Raw genomic sequence first — 26,196 nt, 5'->3', positions numbered from 1 at the left:
AGGAGACTGATACATCCGTATTGGTAGTCCTCAGAAAGCTATTTTATTTATTTTAACTGTTTTAACACCACACTATACAATTAACCCAATATTAATGATTCTATATTTTTTTTACCACTTTGTTTAAATATTCTCATTATTCTTCTTTAGTGAAAATATATTTTTGGTTCCTATATTTTGGGCTAATTCTTATTTTAGTCCCTATTTTAATTTTGCTACTATTTCGGCCCTACAAACGAAAAATCATTTCTATTTTGGTCTTTGTCGTCAACCCACTAACAAAAAACTCTCACATGGCAGACGAAGTGCATAAGTGGCATGTTAGATGCTAATGTGGCCAATAAAATAATATTTTAAAAAAATTATTTGGCTTTAAAAAAATGACAAGTTCAACTCCACATAAGTTTCTAAATTTAATAAAAAATAATTTATCAATTTTAATCAAATAAAAAAGATAAAAACCAAGAAACACATTAATTGAGATCTGTGTTCATCTTGATCATGAACACATAAGAATGACAAGCCCAAAATATTCAATCACAAGAACAAAAGAATAGAAACCCATAATATTCCAAAATTTGTACCCAAATTCTTCCACAAAAATCAATTATACATTCGACTCAAATTATTATCCTAATACAATATTTCCCATAACATAAATTTCCAACCAAATACACAGAATTTCAATCAAACAAACTCCTTTATCAATTTCCTAGCAACCAGCAAAGCCTTATCATCAAATCCACAAAAATCATAAGCTAAAAACTTCCAAATCAACCTTAGACCCTCCAATAGACAACAAGATCTAAATGAACCTAGATCAAAGTGAGTGTAGATCCAAAACCATCTCTTTTCCAAATACCCATCAAAATTCTCAAGATGGTAGAATCGAAGAAAGGTAGAGATGTGGCTTTGTCATGGTGGCAGTGTTGTGGTTGAACCAATGGCAAACCCATAACCCAAATCACCCAAACAACTGCCTATCAAAGGTGGGATCGAGCCTGAGAGAGGAATAGAGCGAGGGTGAGGTAGAGAGAGGAATAGAGCGAGGGTGAGGTAGAGAGAGGTTTGAGAGCCACTACCTGAGGCTTTGCCGTGGGGATCGACCACCACCACTACCACCGATCTAGGTTTCACAACAACAGAGCACAACCACCGATCTGGGCCTCACAACAACACAATACAACCATCGATTTAGGCTTCACAACAAGACAGCCGCACCATTCTAGACCTTGTCTTCGACCTCAACAAACTCCTCCACATCACTCCAGACCTCATCACTGAAGTTCTCAAGTCCCAACCTGACCTAAATCTCACCTTCAAGATCTTCCACTAGACCTCCAAATAAAAAGGCTTCCACCACACTTTTACTTCCTACAATGCCTTCATCTATTGCCTCAACCACTCTAACCATTTTTGCTCCGCCGATCAACTGTCTGAACTCATGATCTCCCAAAACAAACCCCCTATCGAAAAATAGTTCAAAATCCTTATCTGATTTCACTCCGACACCAATCGAGCTCTTCAGCTTTTCTACTTTTATCAGAAGATGAAGAAATTCAATGTCAAGCCTAAGGTTTTAATGAAAACAAATTTTTTTAATTTAATAATTTTAATTTATTAGATTGTAGGTTTATTTTTTATTTTTCTTATGTGGCTTTTTTATTTATTAATATGCTTATGTGTTTTTAAATGGCAAATTATTTTTAAAAAATTTTATTTTAATAACCACATCAGCTTAATGTTTGCCACATATGCATTCTGTCTATCATGTAGAAGTTTTCTGCTAGTAGGTTGACAACAATGATCAAAATGGGAATCGGGCCAAAATGTGGATATCAAAAGTATATTTTCACATTTTTTAAAATTTTTTATTCTTACTTTATTCTTTGTTTCTTTATCTCTCTCCATTTTTTGTCTTTTTACCACTCACAACTACCAAATAAGCAATAGTTTTTTTTTTTTTTTCTTCTCTTTGGAGCTACAATGATCTTGAAAAAGATAACAGTTTACTGTTCACCATTTGCAAAAAAATTTAGATATACCACCGTTATTGTAGCTTGTTTTTTAGTATTTGTTGTGCTAAAATTGCATTTTAGCAATTTTAGTACCACCATTGTTGGTGCTCTAAGTTTTTTGTTTTTTTGGTTTTTTTTTTAATTGTGAAGAATTGGTCGATGTAGAGATCTATTGTGATATTGTAGATCTGGTAAACTAGTGGGACCTTCCATATCTTGAATCCAATTCACCAAAATGAAGTCAATATCTATCAACTATTAGATTAAATCAAAGGAGTAATTTTCATTATAAGCACATAGGTCGAAAGATAGTGACTTTCTAAATCTGCCTATTAGTTTCATTAGAGTGCAAGAGGTTCTGTAGCCACCCATTTCGGATAACCTTTTTATTTTGCTTGATCTTTTTTTCTTTTTCTTTTTCTTTTTTCTCTATTTTTTTTTTCTTTCCATTTCTCAGCTACATTAATTATAAGTCAATAAATTGGCACTTAACTTTTGCATTCTCTTTGATTTTCTCAATCTAAAGCCTAAAACCTATCTCCAACAAATAGAGAAATGGTATTATTTTTTTTTATTTTTTTTTATATATACAAGATAGAATTTCTACTCTAACCTAATTTAAGTGTATATATATGTAAAGTTCCATCCTAGAGACTTGAACCCTGGCCCTTACTTCCCACACCACACAAACACTTATACTTGTTGAGTGACCACCGCACCAAGGGTGTGTGGTGGTGATAGAGACATGGTATTAAAATTTGAATTCATGAACATAATTTACACCAAATTCCAAATACCCACGAGTGGTTTTACAAAACAGCTTCATAATCAAGGGTCCACAAATATGAGATAACAAACAAAATGCATATTATCATATAGTTATCTATCTTTCTTTCTTTTTTTTTTAATTTTTTATTTTATGGACAAGGTTTTCTCCCAAATGCCAAGAACTTTGTCCAATGAAGACATCTTCTCTCATTGTAATTATCAAATTATTAAAAGGAAAAAAAAAAAAAAAAAAAAAAAAACCTCCAAAGGTTTGGAGGAATCTTCTCAAATCCTCCACGTAGAGATTCATATGATCATTTATGTGAATTATATAAACAAATCACATGACTCGTTTAAAAAGTCACGTGACTAAAAAATTGTCATTTAAACAAACCTGTTGTGGGTTGTAGGAATTTTTAATTTTCCTCCTAACTGGTTTAGAAATAAACCTTTTCTTTTATTTATATATATATATATATATTTCAAATATTCTTGTTCAACATCACATAATACTATTTCAAAGTTAAGTTGAGAAAAGAGTAATTATTACAAAATTAAATATTTTCTTTTAAAAGTTTTAAAAAAGCTTCGTCTTCCTCCACTCCATTTTACCATAAGTTATGAACACTAAATTGTTTTTCCATTTTACCAATATTAAACAAAATTTTTAAAATAAAAGATAAAGACACGTAAAGGAACATAAATGATTTTAATGACAGACAAAAACATGTGAAGTGAGGTAAATTATATATTTTTTACATAACAAAAAAAATTATAAAAATTATACATATTTTTTGAGAATCAAAAATCAATATATCATTGAAGAAAGTGCAAAATCCACACATATCTCTTGTGGAACATTCGCTATCCAAACAAATAGTTTTTTGGAGCATAAGAGCATCAGCATCACCATGGCAAAAAAAAAACAAAAAAAAAAAATCCTATTTTCACACACCAAAACTTACTTTTACTACTTTAATGAAGCATTTGACAATACATTCTACCTCACATGTTCTAATTTCATATTCTATTTATTTATTCATTTCTCTCTCTCTCTCTGAAAGTCACCACTATGAAACTACCCACCACCACTAAAACCAATCACAACCACCACCATAACCACCACTAGAGGACCACCAGAGGGGAAAAAAAAATAGAACCATTTGAAACTCACCACTACTCACCACCACTAGAACTAATCACAGTCACCACCTTTTGAAACTCAAAAAAAAAAAAAAAAAAAAAAAAAAAAAAAAAAAAACCAAAACAAAACAAAACAAACCTAGAACCCATCTAAAACTCACCACCACTAGACGAAAAACCTATATGAAACCCATCAAAAAGACTGAAACCCATCTGGTCACCCAAGGACGAAGCCAAGAGTTAGAGTTAGGGGGGGGGGGGGGAGGGGCTCTACTATGCTACTTTTGTGCAATGGCTCTACTGCTATTTAACCACGTTGTTGAAGTTTTTATTTATTTATTTATTTTTAGCGTGTGTATGCTACTGGATAATGACAAAAGTTTTTGGGTGAAACTAATTTAATGGACTTAATTTATTTTAGCTTAGCTATTAGTAATTTTTGTTGTTGGGCTAATTTTTGGGGGCTTGTATATTTTGTTTTAGATTTTAGATCTATAAATTTATTTATGACCTTTAAAATGAGGAAACTGCTAGAGTTATATATATATATATATATTTTTTTTAACAAATAGAAGATGTGGTGAGTGATTATTGATAAGTAAAAAAGTTATGTAAATGGTGGGTCGAGATGTGAACCAATAAAATTTGCTATCTTAATAGTTTGTAAAAAAGTGTGTGGCTATAATATTACTCTTAAAGGAATCAATGATATTATTAAGGGGGATAAATCAATGGCATTATTAAGGGGAACAAAGTGTAATTTTATAGGACAAAATTTGCTAAAATTAGTACGACATATATACTAATATTTTTTAAAAAAAATTTGGTGGTGGGGGGGGATTGTCCTCCAAAGCCAATAAGTGGCTCCATCCTTAGGTTCACCTAACCCATCCCATTTGAAACCCATCTGCAACTCACCACCACTGCAGCCAAAATCATCCCACAACTCAAATTGCAATGGCGAGCCAACATGCAGAGGCACAATGGGCGTGGCGGCATGTGAAGGCATGATGGGTGGTGGCAACAGGTGGTTGAAGGTTGGCTTGAGAGAGAGAGAGAGAGAGAGAGAGAGAGAGAGAGAGAGAGAGAGAGGATTAAAAAAAAATTTTGTTTCAGCATTTGGGTCCATACCGTTCTATTAGTAGAATAGTATGGCAAAAAAATGCTAAAACCTTTTGGTATTTGAAACACGTCATGTAACTTTTTTTTTTTTTTTTTGAAGGTAACACTTTATGTAACTTGTTTTTTTGGTGTGCCAAATACTAAACACCTTATGTTAAAGCTTTAATGCATGCTCTTCTAGCATGAAGTGTATTAATTTGAGATAAAAGGATTATGTATGTTTTTTTAACAATAGGAATAAGATCATTTTTTTAGCTTAACAACTTATTTTTTCTAAAATAAAAAGAGCCAATGAAAATAAGGTTATCCCATGCTACACTATATTATGTCTAGAGAATAGTTCAATTTTCTAACAATTATGATATCCTCTAAAAATTTTAGGAAAAGAATATTTGATTAAAAAATTAATTATATAATGAAAAAAGGATAGAGACAAAGAGGGAACAGTAGTTACTGGAATGTATAAAAAAACTACCTGGAAATAGTAAAAGAAGTTATGTTAAGCGGTCCGAATTTCTGGTATCCGGTTCCTCTTCACCCCCACTCGAACAATTTCAAACTCTCTACACTTACTTTCTGCATCGACCACGTGTCACGATCAGTATTTTCCAAATCCAAAGTCAAGCTAAAGAAAAATTAAGAAAACCACAATAATCAGGACCAATAGCTTAAAGTCACAGATTCCACCACGTGTCAAAAATATAAAGCGAGTGAAGATAGTAAGCACATTCTCGCGCGTGGAAAAGAGTATGCATCCGTTTTATTATTATTATTTGGCGAAACGCGGGTGAAAAAGCAAAGCAAGCAAAAGGCAAAGGCAAAGGCAAAGGGAAACGAAAGCAAAGCCTCTCATGTTTTTGTGGAGAGGAGAAGAGAACGCTTTTCTTTCTACCTCTCTCTAAAAACTCTCTCTCTCTCTCTTTGTTTCTCTGTCTGCCTTTGAAAACAAAAATAGAAGGTTATTGTGATTAGTGTTTCTGTTTGATCGGTTGGGAGATTGGTGGTGGTGGTGGTGGTGGTGGTGGTGAGTGGTTGTTTTTGAAAAGGGAATGGGAGTTCCGGCGTGATGGAGAGATGGAATTCGAGGCCGGAATTCCGATGTCCCGAGCTGCTGCTGCTGCTGCGGCTGCCGCGGCTGCTGCTGCTGCCGCGGCTGCCGCCGCTGTCTCTGTGACCGAACCTCCCTCGCTCTCACCCAACCCAGGTCTGTATGTATACACGCACACGCACTTATTAGTTACTATTAGTTATTGCATACACTTTTTTTTGTTTTTGTTGTGTTTTATGTTTCCTCTGTTTTCTGTTTTCTGTTGTTGTTGTCTGAAAAATGCAAATTCATTTGCGTTTTCGAAATGCTTATTACAAAAGTTTGTTTGGCTGTCAGGACTCATACGTGAATTGTCGGTTTTGCCCTCAATGATTTCTGCTTCGATTAATGTTCATTATTTCTCTCTCTTTTTTGTCAATTCATTATTTAAGCAATTCATTTCAATTAATTTTTTTTTCTTTGCTTTTATTTTTTTTTTCACATTATGGCTGGGATTCAATTTTGGTTTCTGTCTTCGTTTCCCCTTCCTTTTATTTATGTTTGGTCGTGCTTTATTATTTTTATATTTATTTAAATGCAATTGGTTGCCTTTTTCTAATTTATTTTTTCTGATTCGGGTACAAAAGAAATGCAATTTTATAGTGTGAATATTTTATGGGTTTGATTCATGTTTTGAAGTGAAAATGTCCTCTCCTCTCTGTCACCTTTGTGATTTATATAAAAACTTAAAATTTTCTAAACATGTTGTTTTGTACATCACAAATTAGCGTATTTTTGTACAAGGATTATAGATTGTGTTTTCTTTTGGACTTATTTTCAATTTTTTTTTTCGTTTTATTTAAATACAATTGGGTTCAAATTCTTTTTTTTTTTCAGGGAAGTTTACTAATTCGGGTACACAAAGAAATGCGATTGTATAGTGTTAATTGTTGATGGGTTTGATTCCTGTTGTAAAGCGGGTAACATGTCCTCTCTGTCCCCTTTGTGATTAACAGCAAGCTTAAATTTCTGATGATTGGATTTATACCTTTCAAAATTGAGTAATTTTGAGGTTCATCATTCTTTTTGTATTTGAATTCTGTGCACAAAGAAATGTAATTTTCTATTTTAATTTGTTGATGGGCTTGATTCATGTTGTAAGGTGTATTAAAATGTCCTCTCCACCCCTTTCAAGATTCAAACGTAAAATTTCTTGTAATTTGTACTATATTTTTCAAATTTGAGTATTTTTGTGTGAGGATTATAGATTAAGTTAGCAGACCATGGTTGAAGAGACTAATTTCAGTGAATTCTGAGGTTTTGCATCTTTTTGATTCCTTTAATGGTCTTCCTTTTTTTTTTGGGAGGGAGGGGGGTGGGGATAAATTTGGGATTGATCAGTATTGGGATTTCTTCTAACTTAAAAGTGTCCTTTGATGTAAAAAATCATGTACAATTACCAGAAATTTATTATTTTCTTGTTCATGCAGTTGCAATAGAAATCAAGGATAAGCAGTGTGTAAATTGTTTTTATTTTAAAATTGGTTTTGCTTTCTTTGTCGTATTAGTATTGTTTTTTCAGTTGTTGATCAATAAGGTTTTTTGTACCATTTTAAATGTTCAAGTGGTCTAAGTTGGTCATTTCTCCCACAAACACCTGCCCTTTTAAATTTGAGCTTGAAATGGTAAGAAGATTTTCTTAATTATATATTTTACTAAGGATTTAGTTATCTTGCTTGTCACTTAATTCAGTAAAAACATTAAAAAAAAAAAAAAAGCTTCCATTTCACTTAATTTAAGTAACATTCAAGTTTATTGTGAAATCTTACACTATAGCTTTATTAAATGCGAGTCCCAGGAAACAGAGACTTGGAACTTTGAATATTTTAATTTACATTGTTGGTGTGATAAGAAAATGACAAGTTGATGTTAGTTAAGCCCAATGGTTGTGCATTTGCCTTTGTTTAGTTGTAATTGTTGAAGCCTTTTGTTGTAATAGATAAGATTGTTTCCTTTGTCATCATTTTCTTTACAATTGAATGAAGCATCTATTTGATCTGGTAGTGTTCTGTATACTCTTTTTCTTTTTTCCCTCTCTCTGTCTCTCTCATATTAAATAATCTCTTCTTTCTATAGCCAAGTGGTACTTCTTCCCTTTTTTACAAGGGGCACATAGAGATTTAATCCATATAGCAGGAGGGATGGGTATGAAAATGGAAAAGATGGGAACAGGATATTTGTCTTTATTTGTTTTTATTTTTCTTGGGAGTGGATTCAAATGGGAAAGGTAGAAAAGAAGACTTCTTAACTACTTTTCCGGCTAATATTCTTCTAATTTAGGGGGGGTCCTGATGGGGAAGGTAGTCAAAAATGCAAAATAAAGGATTGGAGATTGCAAGAATTTGATTTTGGATGAAAGAATGCTCTTAAATAAGTTTTCACTACCTTTTTGTTTGAGGAATTTTCAAAAGATATGTGTACGGACTTATTCAGCTAATGTTATTTCAGATGCAATGTGGCAAATGAACTTGAGATCAAGTGAAACAATGGAATCTGGGCCATATCCTGAGCGTCCCGGAGAGCCAGATTGTTCTTATTACATAAGGACTGGCCTCTGTAGATTTGGGGCAACATGTAGATTTAATCATCCTCCTAACAGGAAGCTGGTATGAGCTTTTGCATAATTTTACAAATTCTTATCAACTCAAATTTATCTGAGTGAGAGAATATTGATGCGATGTTATGAGATTAGATGAATTGATTTTGAAGCCTTTTTTAGCTGTCATCTTTGATTTATTAAGCTAGTTGAAGTGCATAGAGCCGTAGACATAGAAACCATTGCATTCTTTGTTCTATTGTTTTTTATCTATTATTATTGGTGAGGTTCCACATCATTAAATTTTTTTTCTCTATTATTATCTTTTTTCTAAACCATGGGCTTTCCTCTTAAGTTGACTCGACTCAAGTAAAATTAGCTTTATAATTCTCTCTTGCCTGGCTCTAAATTTTGATAGGACAGTCTATACTCTCAGTAACCTTTTTTTTAGTTTCTTTTTTTCATTATTGATTGGAAGTATTGTTTGATTAGATTTCTATCATGTACAAATCTGGAGGGGTAGGAATGGAACAAACATAATTTTATATGCATATGCATGTCATCCTTCCTACAAATACTCAAACCAGGGTGATTAGATGCTGACTTTGAGCCTTAAGCACACATTTCTTTATATGTTGAAGCATACAAAAAAACACTCAGTATCCTCTGGACTTTAGTATACTTCATATTCTTTCCTGTTCAGCTAGTATAATAAATGTAGAGTTATATGTTGTTGAATCAATCCCTTGAAAAGTATTTGAGTCTTATGTTCTAATATTTACCTAGACATAATTTTCGTATATGGGAACTTAACTTACTATATTCTGTTTTATACTAGGCTATTGCCACTGCACGGATGAAGGGGGAGTTCCCAGAAAGAATAGGACAACCAGAATGTCAGGCATGTATTCCCATATAATTGGCATTATTGCTTGTTTTAAATGTGTGCACTACATATTACCACTGGCATGAAATAACCCACTTCCTCTTAACATTAACTTTCAAATTTGGCCTGGCTGTATATTTGAGCAATACATTCTTGGCAAGAAACATTAGAAATTTGATAGAGGTTAACCTTGTTAAAATTTTTGAGCATTAACCCTCTGGATTGGGCTGGCTCCTCTACTTCTGTAATTAGAAACTGTGCTACTGTACATTTCATTTCTTAGCAATTTTCCAAGCTGGGGTATAGACATTTGTCATGCCCAGCTTGTTCAATAAATTCTATAAGTTTTCCTTAGTTTTTAGGAAAAATAAAATACATCCAAATTGGCTATAAATTTTATTCATTTGTCGAATGTCCAGTAAAAATGATACTATTTTCAATATTCTCTGTCTGCTCTTGAAATGCTCGGCTGTTTGCACTATACATAGAAGCTTGAGTATCACAAAATCATTCTCATAGGATTTTCATGGCTCATGAATTACTCATCTATTTGATGGTCCCCTAAATTTCATCTATTTTGAGAACACCTATTCAAATTGTCCCCTAAATCCAATTTTTGTTAGAGAAGCCTTCGATGTTAATGTTGAGAAAGTCTCACAACGATTCAATTTGTGCTTGATTGTTGGTATATGTACTTACTAGCTTAAGTTTTAGAGCCCAATTTTTTTGTTCTTGGACTCCACATGCCATGCTTTTGTGCCTTTGTTTTAGTTTCTGTTGGTTCATCAGGCCTGTTTGTCTCGATTCTGAAATATATTGACCCTACATATGAGAGAGGGTGTCAAATAAATCTCACATTGCTTGTGTAAGTGCTTGACTATGCGTATATGTTCTTGTTGGGCCTCTCTACATATTAGCTTAAGCTTTTAGTTTAGTTGCTTTAACAATTAAGACAAGTGGTAGAGGATGCTCTTTGGCAGCAAGTGGTAGAGGTGAAATATGGATGTGTATGGGGTGGTTGGTGTACAGGTTCAGTTGCTGGTCCTTATGGTGTTAGTCTGTGGAAATATATCAGTTGGGGATGGACTTCTTTGGCACATTATATTGTGTATGAAATAGGTGATGGGTCAAGAGTGAAGTTTTGGTGAGACCGATGGTGTGGGAAGACACCTCTTGCTGCCAGCTATCTTGAATTATTTAGATTTTGTCATGATAAGGAGGCAAGTGCGGCTGAGCTTATGAAGTTTACAAATGGAGTTCTTCTTTGGGATGTAAGTTTCTTTAGAGCTTCATGTATACCATATATGGAATTTCTGTAAAGGGAATTGGGGAGGATAAAATGAGCTGGAAACCAGATAGAACTAAGGGCCTTATGGTTAATGCTTATTATTGTCTGCTAGTGGGCTCTAATGGTTTATGTTTTCCTTGGACAAGCATATGGAAGAAGAAGATCCCCTCTTGAGTGGCTTTCTTTGTTTGGACTGCAGCTTGGGGGAAATGTATGACAATTGATAATTTAAGAAAAAGGAAGGTTTGGATATTGGATTGGTGTTATATGTGCAAGTGTAATAGTGAATCAGTTGACCATCTTTTCCTTCGTTGTCTGGTTGCCATGGACTTGTGGTCTATGGTTTTGGGCTTATTTGGAGTAAGTTGGGTTATGCCAAAGTCAGTTTTGGGGCTCCTAGCTTGTTGGCAAGGGCAGTTTGGTCATCATCGAAACGATCATATATGGATAATTGTTCCCTATTGTCTCATGTGGTGTCTTTGGAGGGAAAGAAGTAGTAGGTGCTTTGAAGATAATGAGAGATCTATTTCAGACCTCAAGTTATTTTTCTTTAGTACCTTAGTAGATTGGCTATCTGCTTTGCGAAACCAATCTTACTCTTCCTTTCTTGATTTTCTATATTTTTGTAATTTTTATACGTGATTATTTGATCTCATCGCTATACACTTTCTGTGTACTAGGGTGTCCCTTTTTTGATATCGATAAATCTTATTACTTATCAAAAAAAAAAAGAAAAAAAAAAAGAAGGTTTAACAGACAAATGTATATATGGAAACTCACACACACACACACAGAATCACCCTTTCTGAGTTTGGCGCTCTCAAACAAATGGACCATACATACTAGCATTCCCCAATATGTGTAAAACAAGAATATGAAAAATACTGGTAAGACAGAATGGTGATATTGTTTATTGTAGAGTTATGACAAAAGGAGCTGGACGTTAAGGTGCATAAGTTTATTAATAGTTTCTGTTCATATTGTTAATATATAGGATTGAGGTGTACACCATATATGAAACAAAGGACATGTTTGTAATTTCTAGAAATACAAGGGATATTCTTGTATTTTCGATGAAATTCAGGGGAGTTGAAGTATTTTACACAATAAACTTTTCCACCAATCAATGCCTCTGAAGACAAGTAGCGAGTAACCTATTAGATTCTATTTCGTTTTGAGGGTTCTAATAGCCTGTTAATTATTAATATCTCATTCTCTTTTTATGATTTTAGAAACCCAGTTCTTTTCATGCACTCTTATCATACAGTTGAGAACTGGAAGATGCTTCCATGCCATTAATTACCTGAATCATCTGGTTTACAAGATACTTGGATCAGCTTCAAATCAAGCAGTAATATATTTAGATTCAAAGGTCAACAGTACATGAAACTACATAATTTACCTGAGCATGCGGAGATTTTAGAGAGTTGGGTTAGCATGGAGCATTTTAGCTGACATTGGAATTGGAAAACTAATTAAGATTGAAGAGTTGATGTAGCTTAACAAGTGCCTACATAATTACCTTGTCATTCAAAGGCGCTATTGATTGTCCAAGTTACTTGTATGCTACTTCCAACATGACTAACATGAAGCTGGTTCTAAGTTATTCACACCCCATCTCATTGAGTTCCAGAAAGGGGAAAAAAGAATTAGGAAAATGGATATCTAATGCCTAGCTAGTGTTGCTTTGGAAGAATCTTCTCAATGGAATTTAAAGTTTATAGTTCCTTCGATATGACTACAGTCCATATATCTCATATTTGGATCATTTTTATTCCTTCTCGTATAGATATACCAGTATTGTTGTTGTCAATACATCAAGTTACATTCTTGCTGAGCTGATTCTATAGCATAAATTTTTTTAGATTTTGACTTTTAGACAAGACCACCTTTTTATCACACATCATATGTGTAAAAATATAGATAAGTGGTTGATTGGAAATTTAGAGAATCAAATTGTCATAGTAATTACAATAATTTCTGCCAAGTTACGCATTTTATCTATCTCTGTAATTTGATTGTGTATTTATGACTATTATAGTTAATATCAGCTAATTATTTTATAACAGATGAAACATGATAAAATTGGGAATTTTTAGTGGAATATTCATAAGGAATGGATAGGTTTTAATTATAAGAATTCATTGTTCTGATTGTAAATTTTATGAAGTCTTATGTTTTGGTTTTGTTAAATATTTTATGCAAACTTTATTTTCATGTACTTGTTTAGAAATGCTTGGTAAGTTTCAAGTTTGAGAAATTCTTCTATTGCAAACTTTAATTAGATTTTTTGAATACGTTTAAAAGGACTTGGTTTCCTCTTTTTCTACTATTCTTCTTTTTACCCTAGTGCAAAAGATGATGTATTGTTTTGAAATATCTACCATGAATTCATGAATAAAAAATCCGGGTCCCAAATATTAGTGTAGCACGTATTTTCAAAAGAAAAAAATAAAAGTAAACTTGAGATCATCCCTAGAAGGAAATGAGATTGAGACTTTTGTTGGGATATCTAGAGAATGGAGGTGTTGGTTGAGGTTGAGAACTGAGTTTGGTTGGGATATCCTTCCTTTTGCTGGGTTGCTAAAGAAGAAAATGCTGCAGCCCATGTTCTTGCTAAATGGTCCTTGAAAAGTGACTCTATATTTTGATTTGGGTAGCTGCCCTCCCTATTTGGGTGATGTCCATAGGGAGGAAGCTTGCAGGCCCCCTTCTTTGTAACTTTTATCTTGAATAAAATACTTCTTTATTGCCAAAAGTCTTATAACTCAACTAGTACCTCCTGGTGTCTCTAACATAAATGTTTAAGGTTCAAATCTGTCCACCCCAAATTAGCGTACTATCAAAAATAAAATCTTTTTCTATTCATAAAAATAAAATAAAAAAAGAAGAAGAAGAGAGAGAGATTGGTTGATAGGAGAGATTTTCGAGCAATTGGAGAGGGAGAGTAATCTTGATTCTTGACTATAATAGTGTTACAAAGGAAATCAAAATTTAGTACATTTGTAGAGTAGTGATAAGATTGCTTACCAACTACCTCTCCTAGACCTTATCAAAATGGGAGCCGTGTGTATTGGGTAAGACTTTTTTTTTTTTTTTTCCGTAGTGTAGTGTTATAGAGATATGGTTTAAGATGAATCCAATTAAATTCCATTAAGTTGCAATGGAGCACAAATGGAGGATCCTAGCATTAGTTTGGTTGGAAAAATGAGGTTGTTTTCCTCCAGCATCAAATTTCAAGGGTGAATAGTTGAGTTATTGGTCAAACATGATGGCTTCAAAGACTAAGCTATGCAGCAGGGGCAGTGGTTGCCGGTTGGGCAGGAAATTCTTATTTTTTTGTGGACTTCAGGGGAGGGGAGGCTTGGTTAACCCTGTAAACATTATGGATTGAACTCCAATATCCTTACCTCTCGAGGGAGGAGAAATATTTCTGGACTACAAAATTATTGTGGTCATAATAATGTCTATTCAGTGACATCTTCTGGAACTTCAATATTATATTCAACTGTATTATATATTAATTTGCTGAAATATTTCCAAAGCATACCTTTATTCATTAACACTGAGTTGTGTTTAAGGCTTGTTGGTGCTTATTCATCACAAAATATAATTTTAATTTTTTATAACGTCTTTAAATGCCCTTGCTCGCGCGCGCGCACACACGTATATATATTATATATCAAATACTTGTGCTGAATTCATAGGCTGTGAATATGTATATATTTTTTTCTTTCCTACCCGAAGTAGATCGATTGTAATAATTTTCTTAGCTTGAGCTATGAAATCTTTAAATTGGGAGGACCATGGCTCCCCTGGTCTAAGTGGCTCTGCTGCTGATGCAGGGTAGCTCTCTCACTATTAATAACACCCCCTTTCCCCCGTGCTGGTAGGTGAAAATTGAAAACAAGGACTCAATTGTAATTCTCTGTTATGAGCCAAGAGACTTTACTAATAGAAAGTATTTATTAGGGGAAAGAAGAGAGAGATAACAATATGCTTTAGTAGAAAGTATTTTTGTAGAGGTAGTTGACCTGTAAAGCAATAACTGATGTGAGACAATAATTATGAATCAATGTGCTTTTCTAATATTGAATCATACCCTCAAATTATGTTTTTTAACAACTAGATGCATTTGCCAACACCCAAAAAATTCCAATATTTGAGTGACAGATTGAAGATGTGAGAGTAACTCTGGAAGCTTACAACATTGTGTCAGAGCAAAGGTTTTTCAGAGCTTGTGATTGGCTAGAGGTTCAGTTCTAGTTATGGTTTTGTGTAACTCAAATCATTTTCAAAACAAAATATCATTCATGTGAGCAAGGCCCGAATTACACATACAGAAATGTGTATATATGTATGTATGCTTGCGTATAATATTTCATCAATTTTTTTAGAGATTACCCACTGATTTTGACATGAATTTGTGAACGTGATCATTGTCATGTCAATATGGAAAGATGGTGGCAATAAGGTGGGAATTGGGGCTTTAAATTGATTTTTTTTTTTTTTTTTAAAACATATCTGTTTTGAATTTCAAAGACCATCAAATTGATGAACAATTATATTTAATATTGAAATGTGATTGCTAGTCAGACTAGTGCATACTAGTTTCTTGTTTTTATAAGCAACACACCAGTACATACCCTATATAAGTAAAAGTGGATTATTTTAAGGCACACTGCATGCTTTCTATAAACATAATGGATTTGTTACTCTTATAGATGGCATGCTTGTAATAACTGGTTATTTCTTCATAACTTTGTCTTTTGTTGCTGAAGAGAATTTATTTTTATTTTTATAATATGTTAAAAACATAATACTGCTTTGGGTGTTCTTAAGGGAATTCAATTAGGATCTTGATCGAAAAATGCAGAAACTAGAGTTGATAAGGATTTAGGATTCAGTTATGTAAAGATGGGTGAGAGCAGAAGTGGATTCTTGTTGATGCGAGATCTTGGATGAGGTGTTTAGGCAAGGGTGTGTTTGGATGAGGCTAGGAAAGCAAGTGTATGGAGGATTTGATAGTGGTTGTGGAAGGAGAAATATTCTAGCTTTGAGATCGTGCAACAAGGGTTATGGTAAAGACTATGGAATTGGAATAGAGAATGAGGTTGTATGAAGAAATGGATGAGTGAATGGAATGGTTTGACTTCTTTGAGAGAGTCATCTTCTCCAAGTGAGACCTCTTGAAAGGGAGTCTCTTCCTCCAAGTTATGACAGTCAAGTCTAAGAAACACAATATGGCAATTTCATTCCATAAATGGAAGTGTGATTACAACCATCTATTTATAGGACCTTAACAACCCTCATCTCATTGGTCTGCTTGCCTCCATAGGATTGGTTCTCCTGTGCTTATAGCAATTCAACATGTGATTAATATGATTAACATGCTAGGATTTGACTAACTAACTCAACTAACAGCTCTATTTTATCCAAAAACTAACTCCTTTATTTATTTGACTTAATAAATGAGATAATCCCTCCTCTAGGCTTCTAACTCAAGTTGCCGGCTGTCAATGAGTGCTTTTGCTCTTCAAGGAGCTGTCATAAAAGGATGGAGGCAAAGGGCTAAGGATGGTTTGATCAGCACTTTAGGTCAAAACCTAAGTGCTGATTGAGAATGATTAAGTGCCAAATTGAGAATGATTAAGAGCCATTTGGCAGTAATTTACCAGACCGAAGTACAGTTCGGCTTTCTTGGTCAGGAACTCTATTTTCGAGTCCCGCCTTTGTTCCTTGAGTTAGTATGAGTTCTGGGTTCAGTTCCTTTCAATATTGTACAAGAACTTCCTGGTTGTTGAGTTGATTGGTTAATGTTATTTTACAACTGGAAACTCAAGTTGATGTGATATATTTCTGATTCCGTAGTTGTTGTGCTTCTGTGCTTCACGGGTTCATTATTTGGACTGTTTAGTCCATTAGTGTGGTTGTAATTACTAATCCAACTGCACAGATATTGAATTTCTTGATTATTTTTTATTGACAAATTTACTCATATTGGTTAGTTTGTGATTATATTAATCTGCATCGATAAGTTGCCTTTGATGAAGACCTGCTTAATATAATATTTTTTTTCCTCCATTTTGTATATCATTTTCTGGAAAGACATGATGAACTTGTGTTTAATGCCTTCTGGAAGGTTTAAAAAGATAAGTAGTTTGCCTACTAGATGTTGGACATTTAGTGAGATTATATGTTAAGGCTAATTGAAATCTATAATTTTAATGGCTGAAACGTATACAATAAAGAATTCTCTTACCTTGTATATTTCTCTTCCCCTATTTGGCCCATTACTTCATTTGAAATTATATGTGGATTGTTTTTTATTGGTGATCATCTTATAGACAATCAGCTTGCTTTATGTCAATAATCAGTTTCATATAGGAAACCAGTTGTACTCCAAATCTCAGTTTGGTCAGATAGTTGATGCTTCATGCTATTTCTTTAAGTTTTGTTTGCAATATTTGCCTTTCCATCTGAGTTTTGTGGCTCTAAAATGGATTAGATATTCAATTTCTATTGTATGGTTTCACCAACTGATATTCTGCTTTGATTTGTTCTACAGTACTACCTGAAGACAGGAACTTGCAAGTTTGGAGCCACATGCAAGTTTCATCATCCTAGAGACAAGGCTGGGATTGCTGGAAGGGTTGCCTTAAATATTTTAGGCTATCCACTTCGCCCGGTAAATAAGATAGTTTCCTTTTACTCATATAAGAATGACTCGTAAGTCAGTTCTGGCACATTGTTGTATGTTAAGTAGTTTCTGGCACGTTCATGCATCCATCTGTGTTAGGTCCACATCAGCTGCATGACCTATTCCTTACTTGAGAATTTTGATTGAATTTTTTCCACGTATTTGGGCCTTTCATGTCCACCACTATAGCCTGCAAGTATCTGTCACATGTTCGAAATGGGCATGGATCTTTTCTAGTTGTATCTTCTCTTCTTAGAATGGATGGAATTTATGTTCTTATTTTTTTCTTTTGTATTTTTGCTGCTGCAGAATGAGGCTGAATGTGCCTATTATTTAAGAACTGGCCAATGCAAATTTGGAAACACCTGTAAATTCCATCACCCTCAACCAACTAATATGATGGTTTCATTGAATGGTTCAACTGTTTATCCAACTGTCCAGTCTCCAACTACTGGTCAGCAGTCATATGCAGGAGGAATTACAAATTGGTCAAGAGCATCTTTTATTCCCAGTCCACGCTGGCAAGGACCTTCGAGTTATGCACCTTTGCTTCTACATCAAGGAATGGTGTCAGTTCCTGGATGGAATGCATATGGCGTAAGCTTTTCATCATTTTCTTACAAAATGATATGATGCAAATATTGTATGCTTTTTTGCATTTAGGCTTTGTTAGGTAACCTAAGTTTGAGTATCAGGAAAAAAAAGGAAGGGGAGGGGAGGCAGGGGCAGCTCTACATTGATGCCAAGGACCATCCTGACCTGGGAAAAAATAATTATTATATATAAATTTTAAAAATTTTATGATTTAATTTACCTCTATAAAAATTTGTGACCACCCTAAATTTTTCTAGGCCCAACATAAATAAACTTTCGATAAAGTTTGGCTACAAACTTTATTGTAGATTAAGGGTACAACTCCACTTAATATTTTTTTTTTATTAAATGTGAATTTTGACAAATCCACCGTTGGAATACATTTTCTTTTTATATTCTCCATGCTTTCAAAATATCAATAAAATCAAAGATCAATAACTCTGTTATCAATCAAATGTTTAAATTTTGAGTTTTTTTAGTCTAAAATTCTACATAAAAAATAAGTTTATTGATTGAATAGTAAATAACATTCAATTGACATAAAATTTGACATGTGTTTTAGAAACATAAAGAACATGCAATTCAATTATTGGATTTTCCAAATATGTAGCCATGTTAGTTTGTTTAGTGAGAGTTGTAGTCTTAAGTTACAACTAAGTTTGTAGTCAAATTTTGGTCCCTTGAACAATATATTAGGCTTTTACAAACAAAAAAGAAAAGCTTAAGAAAAATTTTATTGAACTAAAATTTTGAAAGAGATGTAGTTTATAGCATTGATATGAGACTTTCATGCAATAATTTCAAAATAAGAAAATTCGTAGAGGGAAATTGTAAGATTTTATGTATTTGCATTTTTTTTTGTCAATATATGAAATTCCCTTTTTATTTGATTTTATATAGTTTAAGTTTCATAATGACCACCCTAGGAAAAATTCTTGGAGCCACCAATGAGGGGAGGAGTGGGGGTGAGAAGGTCAGGGGGCAGGTAAATGATTCATATGATGGTCCTATTTGTAACTAGAATATTGAAGCTTAACCATTCTCTCTCACTCACTCTCACTTTCTCCTAACTTTGGAGGATAAGAAATCATGGGTGGAACTCAAGTTTTTTTGCATCCAGGTTGAGCCTTCATTTGAAGCCTAGTGAAAGTTGGTTGTGGATGATGACAAATGCAGTGGTTGATTGGTTTCCTGTTGTGAGGAGGTGCTGGTGGTGGTATTTGGGGGCACTGATAGTTGAGGTGGTGAGATGCTGCTTGTGACATGGGATTTTTGATAGTGAAATATTATATTGAGGCCTTGAGCTGTAGAGATTTTCCCTTGTCAATTATATTACTTTATTTTGAGGGAAATATTTCTCTTAAATTGGATTTTGGTAATAAGTTTTTGTCAACTTCACTCATACAAATTTGGGTATTAAATGCCTAGGTTTTGGATTTCTTCAATGTGGTTCTAATCAAAGGGAAGTGAGGGTTTTTTATTTTTTATTTTTTTATTAGTAAACCCAAAGGTTTTTGAGCTCAAGATTTCACCCGCTTTGAATTTTCTAATACATACAGCTATAAGTTTTAATCTAATAAGCTATGCATGCTGGATTCACAATCCTTACCTTGATCCACATGGCTACCTCTTCCCCTATACTATGAAGTCCAAATTGCAAATATTTTAATTTCTATCATTCGTCACTTTACTGTTCTTTTAAGATAAAATACAAGAGGCAATGAATAAATGGAAACCCTTATTTTCTAACCTTTTTTTTTTTTTTTTTTTTTTTTTGATTTGGGAATAAAAGATTGCTTTTTTTTTTTTTTTTTTTTTTTTTGAAAACCCTTATTTTCTAACTTTAAATAGCGATCAAATTGAACTTTCCCACCTTAAATTATAGGGTTATTTGTAATGTACTAAACTTTAAATTTTAGCAATTAACCCCTTAAAGTATATGATTAGAAAATTTTCTCAATTTCCGTCATATTTATCCTTAATTTGCACATGCTCATCACATGATCACATAAAGAATAAAGGTTGGCATACACTCCTACAAATCTGAATGAATAACCCAAAATTTATCAGAAGTTTTTGGTGGACACTTGTAATTTAACCAAAGACATTTTGTATAATCCTATATATGTGAGATTTTGATGTAACAGTACATAAGCACATGTATTCCTAAATTTTATGCACTCTTTTTTATTGGAATTGTTCCAATCACCAAAGGTGGTCATTTTGCCATTTAGTTGAACTCTTCGATCTATCTTATTTAGGGGTGTGATCTAGATGACATGCTGGTGGTCATTACAATAATGTGCTAATAGCTTCACAAGCCCATGAGAATCATTTACATTTCTACATTGTTCTGTAGATATTTAGTTATAAGCCTTTAGTATGAATTTCTTTTTCCTTTTATTTCTTTCATTATTTTTAGAATAAGTGTAAGTTGAGGTTATAAGTGTACCTATAAAAAAGAAAACGTTGAGGTCATAAGTTCTCTATGAAACTTGTAAGGTCTCTTTTCAGGGTCAGCTCGGATCAGTTTCGTCTTCAGAGACCCAGCAGCAAACAGTGGCAAACAGTCAGATTTATGGAACCTCACGCCAAGGTGAATCCACTAGTGCAGGATCTCAAGGGACATTTTCTCCATTTCGTTCAGGCTCTGTCCCTGTAGGGTTCTATGCTTTGCAGAGGGAGAATGTATTTCCTGAGAGACCTGGCCAACCTGAATGCCAGTTTTACATGAAAACTGGTGACTGTAAGTATGGTGCAGTTTGTCGGTTTCATCATCCTAGAGAGAGACTAATTCCTGCTCCAGATTGTGTCTTGAGTACCATAGGTCTTCCTTTACGTCCGGTGAGATATTATTTGTGTTCGCTTCTATCTTTCTATTTTGTACTATGCCAAATGTCTTTAGTCTTTCTTTTTTGCTACTTCTGATGCTTGCTTGAATAAATATTTAACAATAATTTGACTTTCATTTGGTCTTGCAAATTGCAATGGAATTAGCTTCTTGGTTGTTTTGTTATTTAAACTTTATTCAATTAGAATTCTATAACATCTCCCCTTTCTTTTCTTTGAATCAATAAAATCATATCTGAAGAACAACAAGCATAACAAGTTGCAGATAATTCAAACCCACACATAAGGCCATTACTAGTTAGGCAAATTGAATATGCTCTGTTTGAGGCTGGACTCCTGCCTTTGAATATTGGGTGATGGATGTGCTTTGTTGTGAAGTGCAGAAGCTTAATTGTAATGTAGATCAGATTTTGCACTACACCCATATGTAAAGCCTTATACCAGAATATATAACATTTCTAATTTCTTAAAAATACCATGTTTATAGCCCTGTAATATTTTGTAAACATTGCAAATTTATTAAATGTGAGAATAAATAAAATAAAGGTACAATTATTGGAATTCCTAATTGTCTCTAAATTTTCACACCTAAATTTATGATATCACCAGAGTTGGAGGTTCTGTGGCTTTCTTGATCCTTTATGGAAACCTTTAGAGGATATTTCTAATATATTTTAAAATAAGTTGTGAGTGCATGTATGAGTATTGAGTCCCATATGGGGGAAAAAGTAAAGAATGTGAATAGTTGATGTACATGGCTGGACTCATTGGCTTAAGCTTTTGGGTTGGAGTGGTGTATCTATGTGTATATCAATAGGCTATCTATTGGTGGACCCCTTAGTCTTCTCTTTCCACTAACAAATTAGTATAAGAATTGATGGTTTTACAATCTGTTTTTTCTTCTTTGATTTTGTTTCGGACATGTTTGCTTGTGTTGTAGTACAACTTTGATTTATTTAGTGCATATTTATTGGAGTCTTTCTTTTAACAGGGAGAACCTTTATGCATCTTCTATTCTCGCTATGGTATCTGCAAATTTGGTCCAAGTTGCAAGTTTGACCACCCCATGGGAATTTTTGCGTACAACATCTCTGCGTCATCTTCAGCTGATGCCCCTGTGCGACGTTTGTTGGGGTCATCATCAGGAACTGCTGCATTAAATTTGTCATCTGAAGGACTTGTTGATGCAGGCTCGGCAAAGCCCAGGCGACTTTCATTGTCAGAGAGTAGACAGATGCCTTCTGGTGATGATAACATTGACACCGAAGAGTGAAGACACAAGTCATTTACTTTTTACAGTCTTTTGGGGTTAAGCAAGAGTTATCTGTAAATTCATTTCCCATTGCTGGAGATGTACAGAATTCATGTCAAGTTAATTCTGTTCTGAAAATGCATTTCAGTTGAAAGACTTGACTCTCCTGAATTTCATATTGCTGCATTGTATAAAATCTGCAAATATTGTCACATATGGAAAATTCCAATGTGAACATTTCATCAGTCTGACATCCGATCTTTCTGATTTTAATGTTGTATTTTTTTCCCAGTACTTTATGTAAAGAATTTTTTTTTTTTGGGGCAAGTTTTGATAGCCAAAGTCTGGCTTTCCCCTGAATCTAATCACACAGGTTTGAAATGTTCTCCCCATGTCCCTGATTTTTTTCATATTTCTTGAATTTCTGCTGCCTGTTTTGCATGGATGTTTAACTTCATTACAATCATCATCAGCTTCCCATGTTTATCTGCTTAACACTACTGCTACTATTTTACCTGACTCTTGGAGGATTCCTTTAATATCAACTTTAGTTCCCGTTGAACACATATAATAATTACTCTTGTAGAACGGTTTCTTTTTCTCGAACTGTCTTAATTTTTTTTTTTTTTAAATATGTAGAATAATCTTTTTATGTTTTATCCCTTTCATTACATAGCTGGACAGGTTTCATCTTGCAGAAATCAATGTGTACCAGCTTTTGGATTGACCTACAGAAATTGGAGGCAGCTGAATGAAGTGGAATGACATTGTCTATGTCTTCACGATGACTACTATAAGCTGTACAAACCAGAGAGGTTGCCCTTCTGCTTTTTGATCGCTCTCCTGGGTTCAATTTTTAGCTAAACTAGGAGTTTGGTTCACTGGTATTTACTGCACAATGTCAAAGATTTAAATTCTTGACCTAGCAGGAGGCTCTTTGAAACAGAAATCATTCATACAGCTCACTCTTATAGCCACATCAGCCTAATACTAAATATCCTTGAAGAAATTGAAGCAGGTAGCAGTTGAACACCATAATTTGGTGTTTTCCTTAGTTTTGATTTAGAAATAATACAAAAATTTTGAAATTGTTGGAAATGTGGGTCGCATCAGCATTCTTTTGTAGCCTGGCCAATTTGTTTCCAAATGTTCTCTATGCAACTACATAGATTTATTTATTTCTTCGGAATACAAGTTTTGATTCTTGAGCTATTGAAGCCTTGAGATTACATCAAACTTTGTGGACAATCTGTTCTCTCTGATTTGTGCACATTATTTGTCTCTAGAAATTTTTTTTCTTTAGAGTTTAGTAGATTCATTACATCAATGTAGTTTGGTGTTTTTTTGCTGAAGGAATCGGGTGCGCTATCCTTAGATTTCTCTACGTCTATCTTCTCTGATTGAACGGACATCAATTCTTATTTATTAACCGAATTAAATGTTATGGAATAAAATAAAAATACAATTAATGTACATTAAGAAATAAAACAAAATCAAAATAAACTTTTATTGGTGTTTGCCTCATAAAAAAAAATGTGTGTGGAAGTAGTAAAATATAGAGTGCTTACTGCTAAGTATAGTAGAAAACAGTTTGGTAGGTGACACAACACGAGAAACCCATTGCCCATAGAGCGTTTGAAATGAAGGTTAGATTTGATAATATAAAGTGGAGGAACCTTGCACACAGTCCTGATGGGTATGGTTATGGTGGTGTGTGGGGTTGAACCTTTTTGACCTTGCATGCTTTACCTTTTTTTATTTTTTTTTTATTTTTTATTTTTATTTGTGGGCCTTTTGAAAGGAGCAAAAAAGAACGGTTGAGAGCCCTACATTTGGAGGATTCCCATTTGTTTAATTGCTTAAGCTCAACTTCGTAGACTTTCATAGCATAGGATATGCAGGTATGTGTTGTGTCCTACTCATGATTTTTTGGTGGTTTGTTTTGTTGTGGTGTGTAAATTGCTCAAGTGAATCTCTGTGTGCTAATCACACTACCTTTTTCTTGTATTTGCTTGACCACTTGGCACTGTTAAAACTTACATGATATGATCTTTTTTTGGCAAAGATACAAACAATGGAACGTGTGGAAAGTAGAAACGAAGTTTGATTTAGGGTTATGATATGGATTGTTTGTTTGGGTCGAAAATGTTATTGTTTGTTTGTTTGGGTCGAAAATGTTATTGTTTTGTGCATCTAATACTATATACTATTATTGAAACACATCAAATTTTGGTCGATTGATTGGTTTTATTCATGTTAAATCCATGTCTAAGTTAGCACCATGGGCAGGTCTATCATCTATGCAGGGACGGGGTCCATGCCCCCTAAAGTTGATATATATATATATATATATATATTTTTTTTTTTTTTTGAGAGAAAAGATATCAAACTATATTTAAATCAAAATAGCCATATCGGCTTAAAGTATAGGATAATTAATGAGGGATGAAACATTTTTCATCTATGTAACACAGTTTGGAATAAAAATTATTAACTAATCTAGCCAAACTATGAGTGACTTTATTGTCTTCTCTCTTAGTACGAGAGTAGAGCAATTTAGAAAAAACTAAAAAAGAACTAGTAAAGAGACCAACATCCTTAATCAGCAAATTGTGAGAAGCCAAACCTGAACTTCTGTTACCCAGTGCTTTCACCTCTATCTCGGAGTCACCTTCTACAATTGCTCGATCTACACCAACTTCCAAGCCAAACTTGAGAGCTCAAACTGTAGCCATCGCTTCAATCTTTGTTGCTTGGTATGCTTGGGGCAATTGTTGGGCTAAAAGCAGCAATCACCAGCCCCTAGTCATTGCGAATGATAAAACCAATTCCAAATTTGTTTACCTCAATGAATACAACACCATCATAGTTTATTTTGAAAGAATCCAAGGGGGGAGGTGACCAAGTAACACGGGAATGCCGTTGTAGTGTTCTTAGTGAAGGTGAGATGATTGCCTTGTATTCCTTGCGACGATCTTTTGATACTTGAGTGACACCAGGGACGAAACCAGGATTTGAACCTAGGGGGGGCGAAAGCATGAACCAAAAAAATTTCAAGTGACATGGTTTATTAAAAAAAAAAAAATTATGGTAGACAAAACAATTGCACTTTATTACCATAAATATTTAAGTCAAGAAGGAAATAATATGAACCAAAAAAGTTGAAAGTCACAATATGATATTCAAACCTTTTCGAAGAAGAGAGTAAAAAAAGAAGAGGACTTCGGATCTCCAAATTTTGGATAATTGAAATTAATATGTTGATTTTATCACATTGACCAACTCACCAATATGATAAACCCATACTTTTGGATGCAACTAAAAATCACACTAATGAAGTTTTCAAAACTTTGTTTGAGGATTCTACATCATCAATATTGGCTTCTAAAAGAATTTTGCATTTTATCTTTTGAAAAAAAATTTAAATATTGTAATTGACTTTCCCATAATTTATAAATCAATTAAAAAGTTATATAAATTATTGTCACCCCCATAAGGGAATTTATTTTTCTATGAGATTTTTTTGGTTATGAGTTATTGAATTATGATATTGGTGATTTGTGGATTTTTTGTTGTGTTGTATTTGGACTATGGAGGGGCCATGGATCCAAAGAAATGGTTAAGTGATTAGTTTCTTTTAGGCTATTTGGACCAATTCAAAAATTTGAGAGGGGCCAATTATAAACTCTAAAATATGGGGCATGAAAAAAAAAATGGAAAAAAAGCTAATTTGAAAAGAAGAAGAAGAGGGGCCCCCCCCTGGTCCCTTAGTAGATCCGTCCCTGAGTGACACTACAAAAAAGTGGACCTGTTTCGACCCTTGGTTTTTTGAGGGTTTATCAAAATTTATCCAAATAAACACTAAATGTAACATGCGGGTGACTCTTACTAGGCTTATTGAGAACCTTCAAAATAAGTCAACATAGAACCCTTGAAATAAGTGCTGAAAAAA

At 33.7% G+C, this 26,196-nt stretch overlaps 1 protein-coding gene and 1 long non-coding RNA gene across 4 annotated transcripts; both read left to right on the top strand.

Moving 5' to 3' along the window:
* The first annotated feature begins 5,846 nt into the window (after positions 1-5,846).
* LOC112012560 (zinc finger CCCH domain-containing protein ZFN-like) lies at positions 5,847-22,636 on the top strand. 3 transcript variants are annotated; one of them, XM_024044936.2, is made up of 8 exons: positions 6,141-6,255; positions 6,976-7,058; positions 8,587-8,744; positions 9,513-9,575; positions 17,417-17,536; positions 17,858-18,145; positions 20,657-20,986; positions 21,984-22,636. In XM_024044936.2, the coding sequence occupies exons 3-8, from the start codon at positions 8,592-8,594 to the stop codon at positions 22,263-22,265; spliced, it is 1,236 nt and encodes a 411-aa protein (XP_023900704.1). In that variant the 5' UTR covers positions 6,141-6,255; positions 6,976-7,058; positions 8,587-8,591; the 3' UTR covers positions 22,266-22,636. The 3 variants fall into 3 exon arrangements, with proteins under 3 accessions (XP_023900703.1, XP_023900704.1, XP_023900705.1); XM_024044935.2 differs by lacking the exon at positions 6,976-7,058 and having other exon boundaries at positions 5,847-6,255; XM_024044937.2 differs by lacking the exons at positions 6,141-6,255; positions 6,976-7,058 and adding an exon at positions 7,641-7,763.
* On the top strand, positions 18,152-19,666 carry LOC136061837 (uncharacterized). The gene is made up of 2 exons (XR_010623701.1): positions 18,152-19,127; positions 19,263-19,666. It is a non-coding gene; the product is annotated as an uncharacterized LOC136061837 (long non-coding RNA).
* Positions 22,637-26,196: the final 3,560 nt, after the last annotated feature.

The sequence above is a fragment of the Quercus suber genome, unplaced genomic scaffold, assembly GCF_002906115.3.
Source record: "Quercus suber isolate HL8 unplaced genomic scaffold, Cork oak 2.0 scaffold_356, whole genome shotgun sequence".
NCBI lineage: Eukaryota > Viridiplantae > Streptophyta > Magnoliopsida > Fagales > Fagaceae > Quercus > Quercus suber.
Note: the sequence above shows the minus strand (reverse complement) of the source record. Positions and strands in the feature narration are given on the sequence as shown.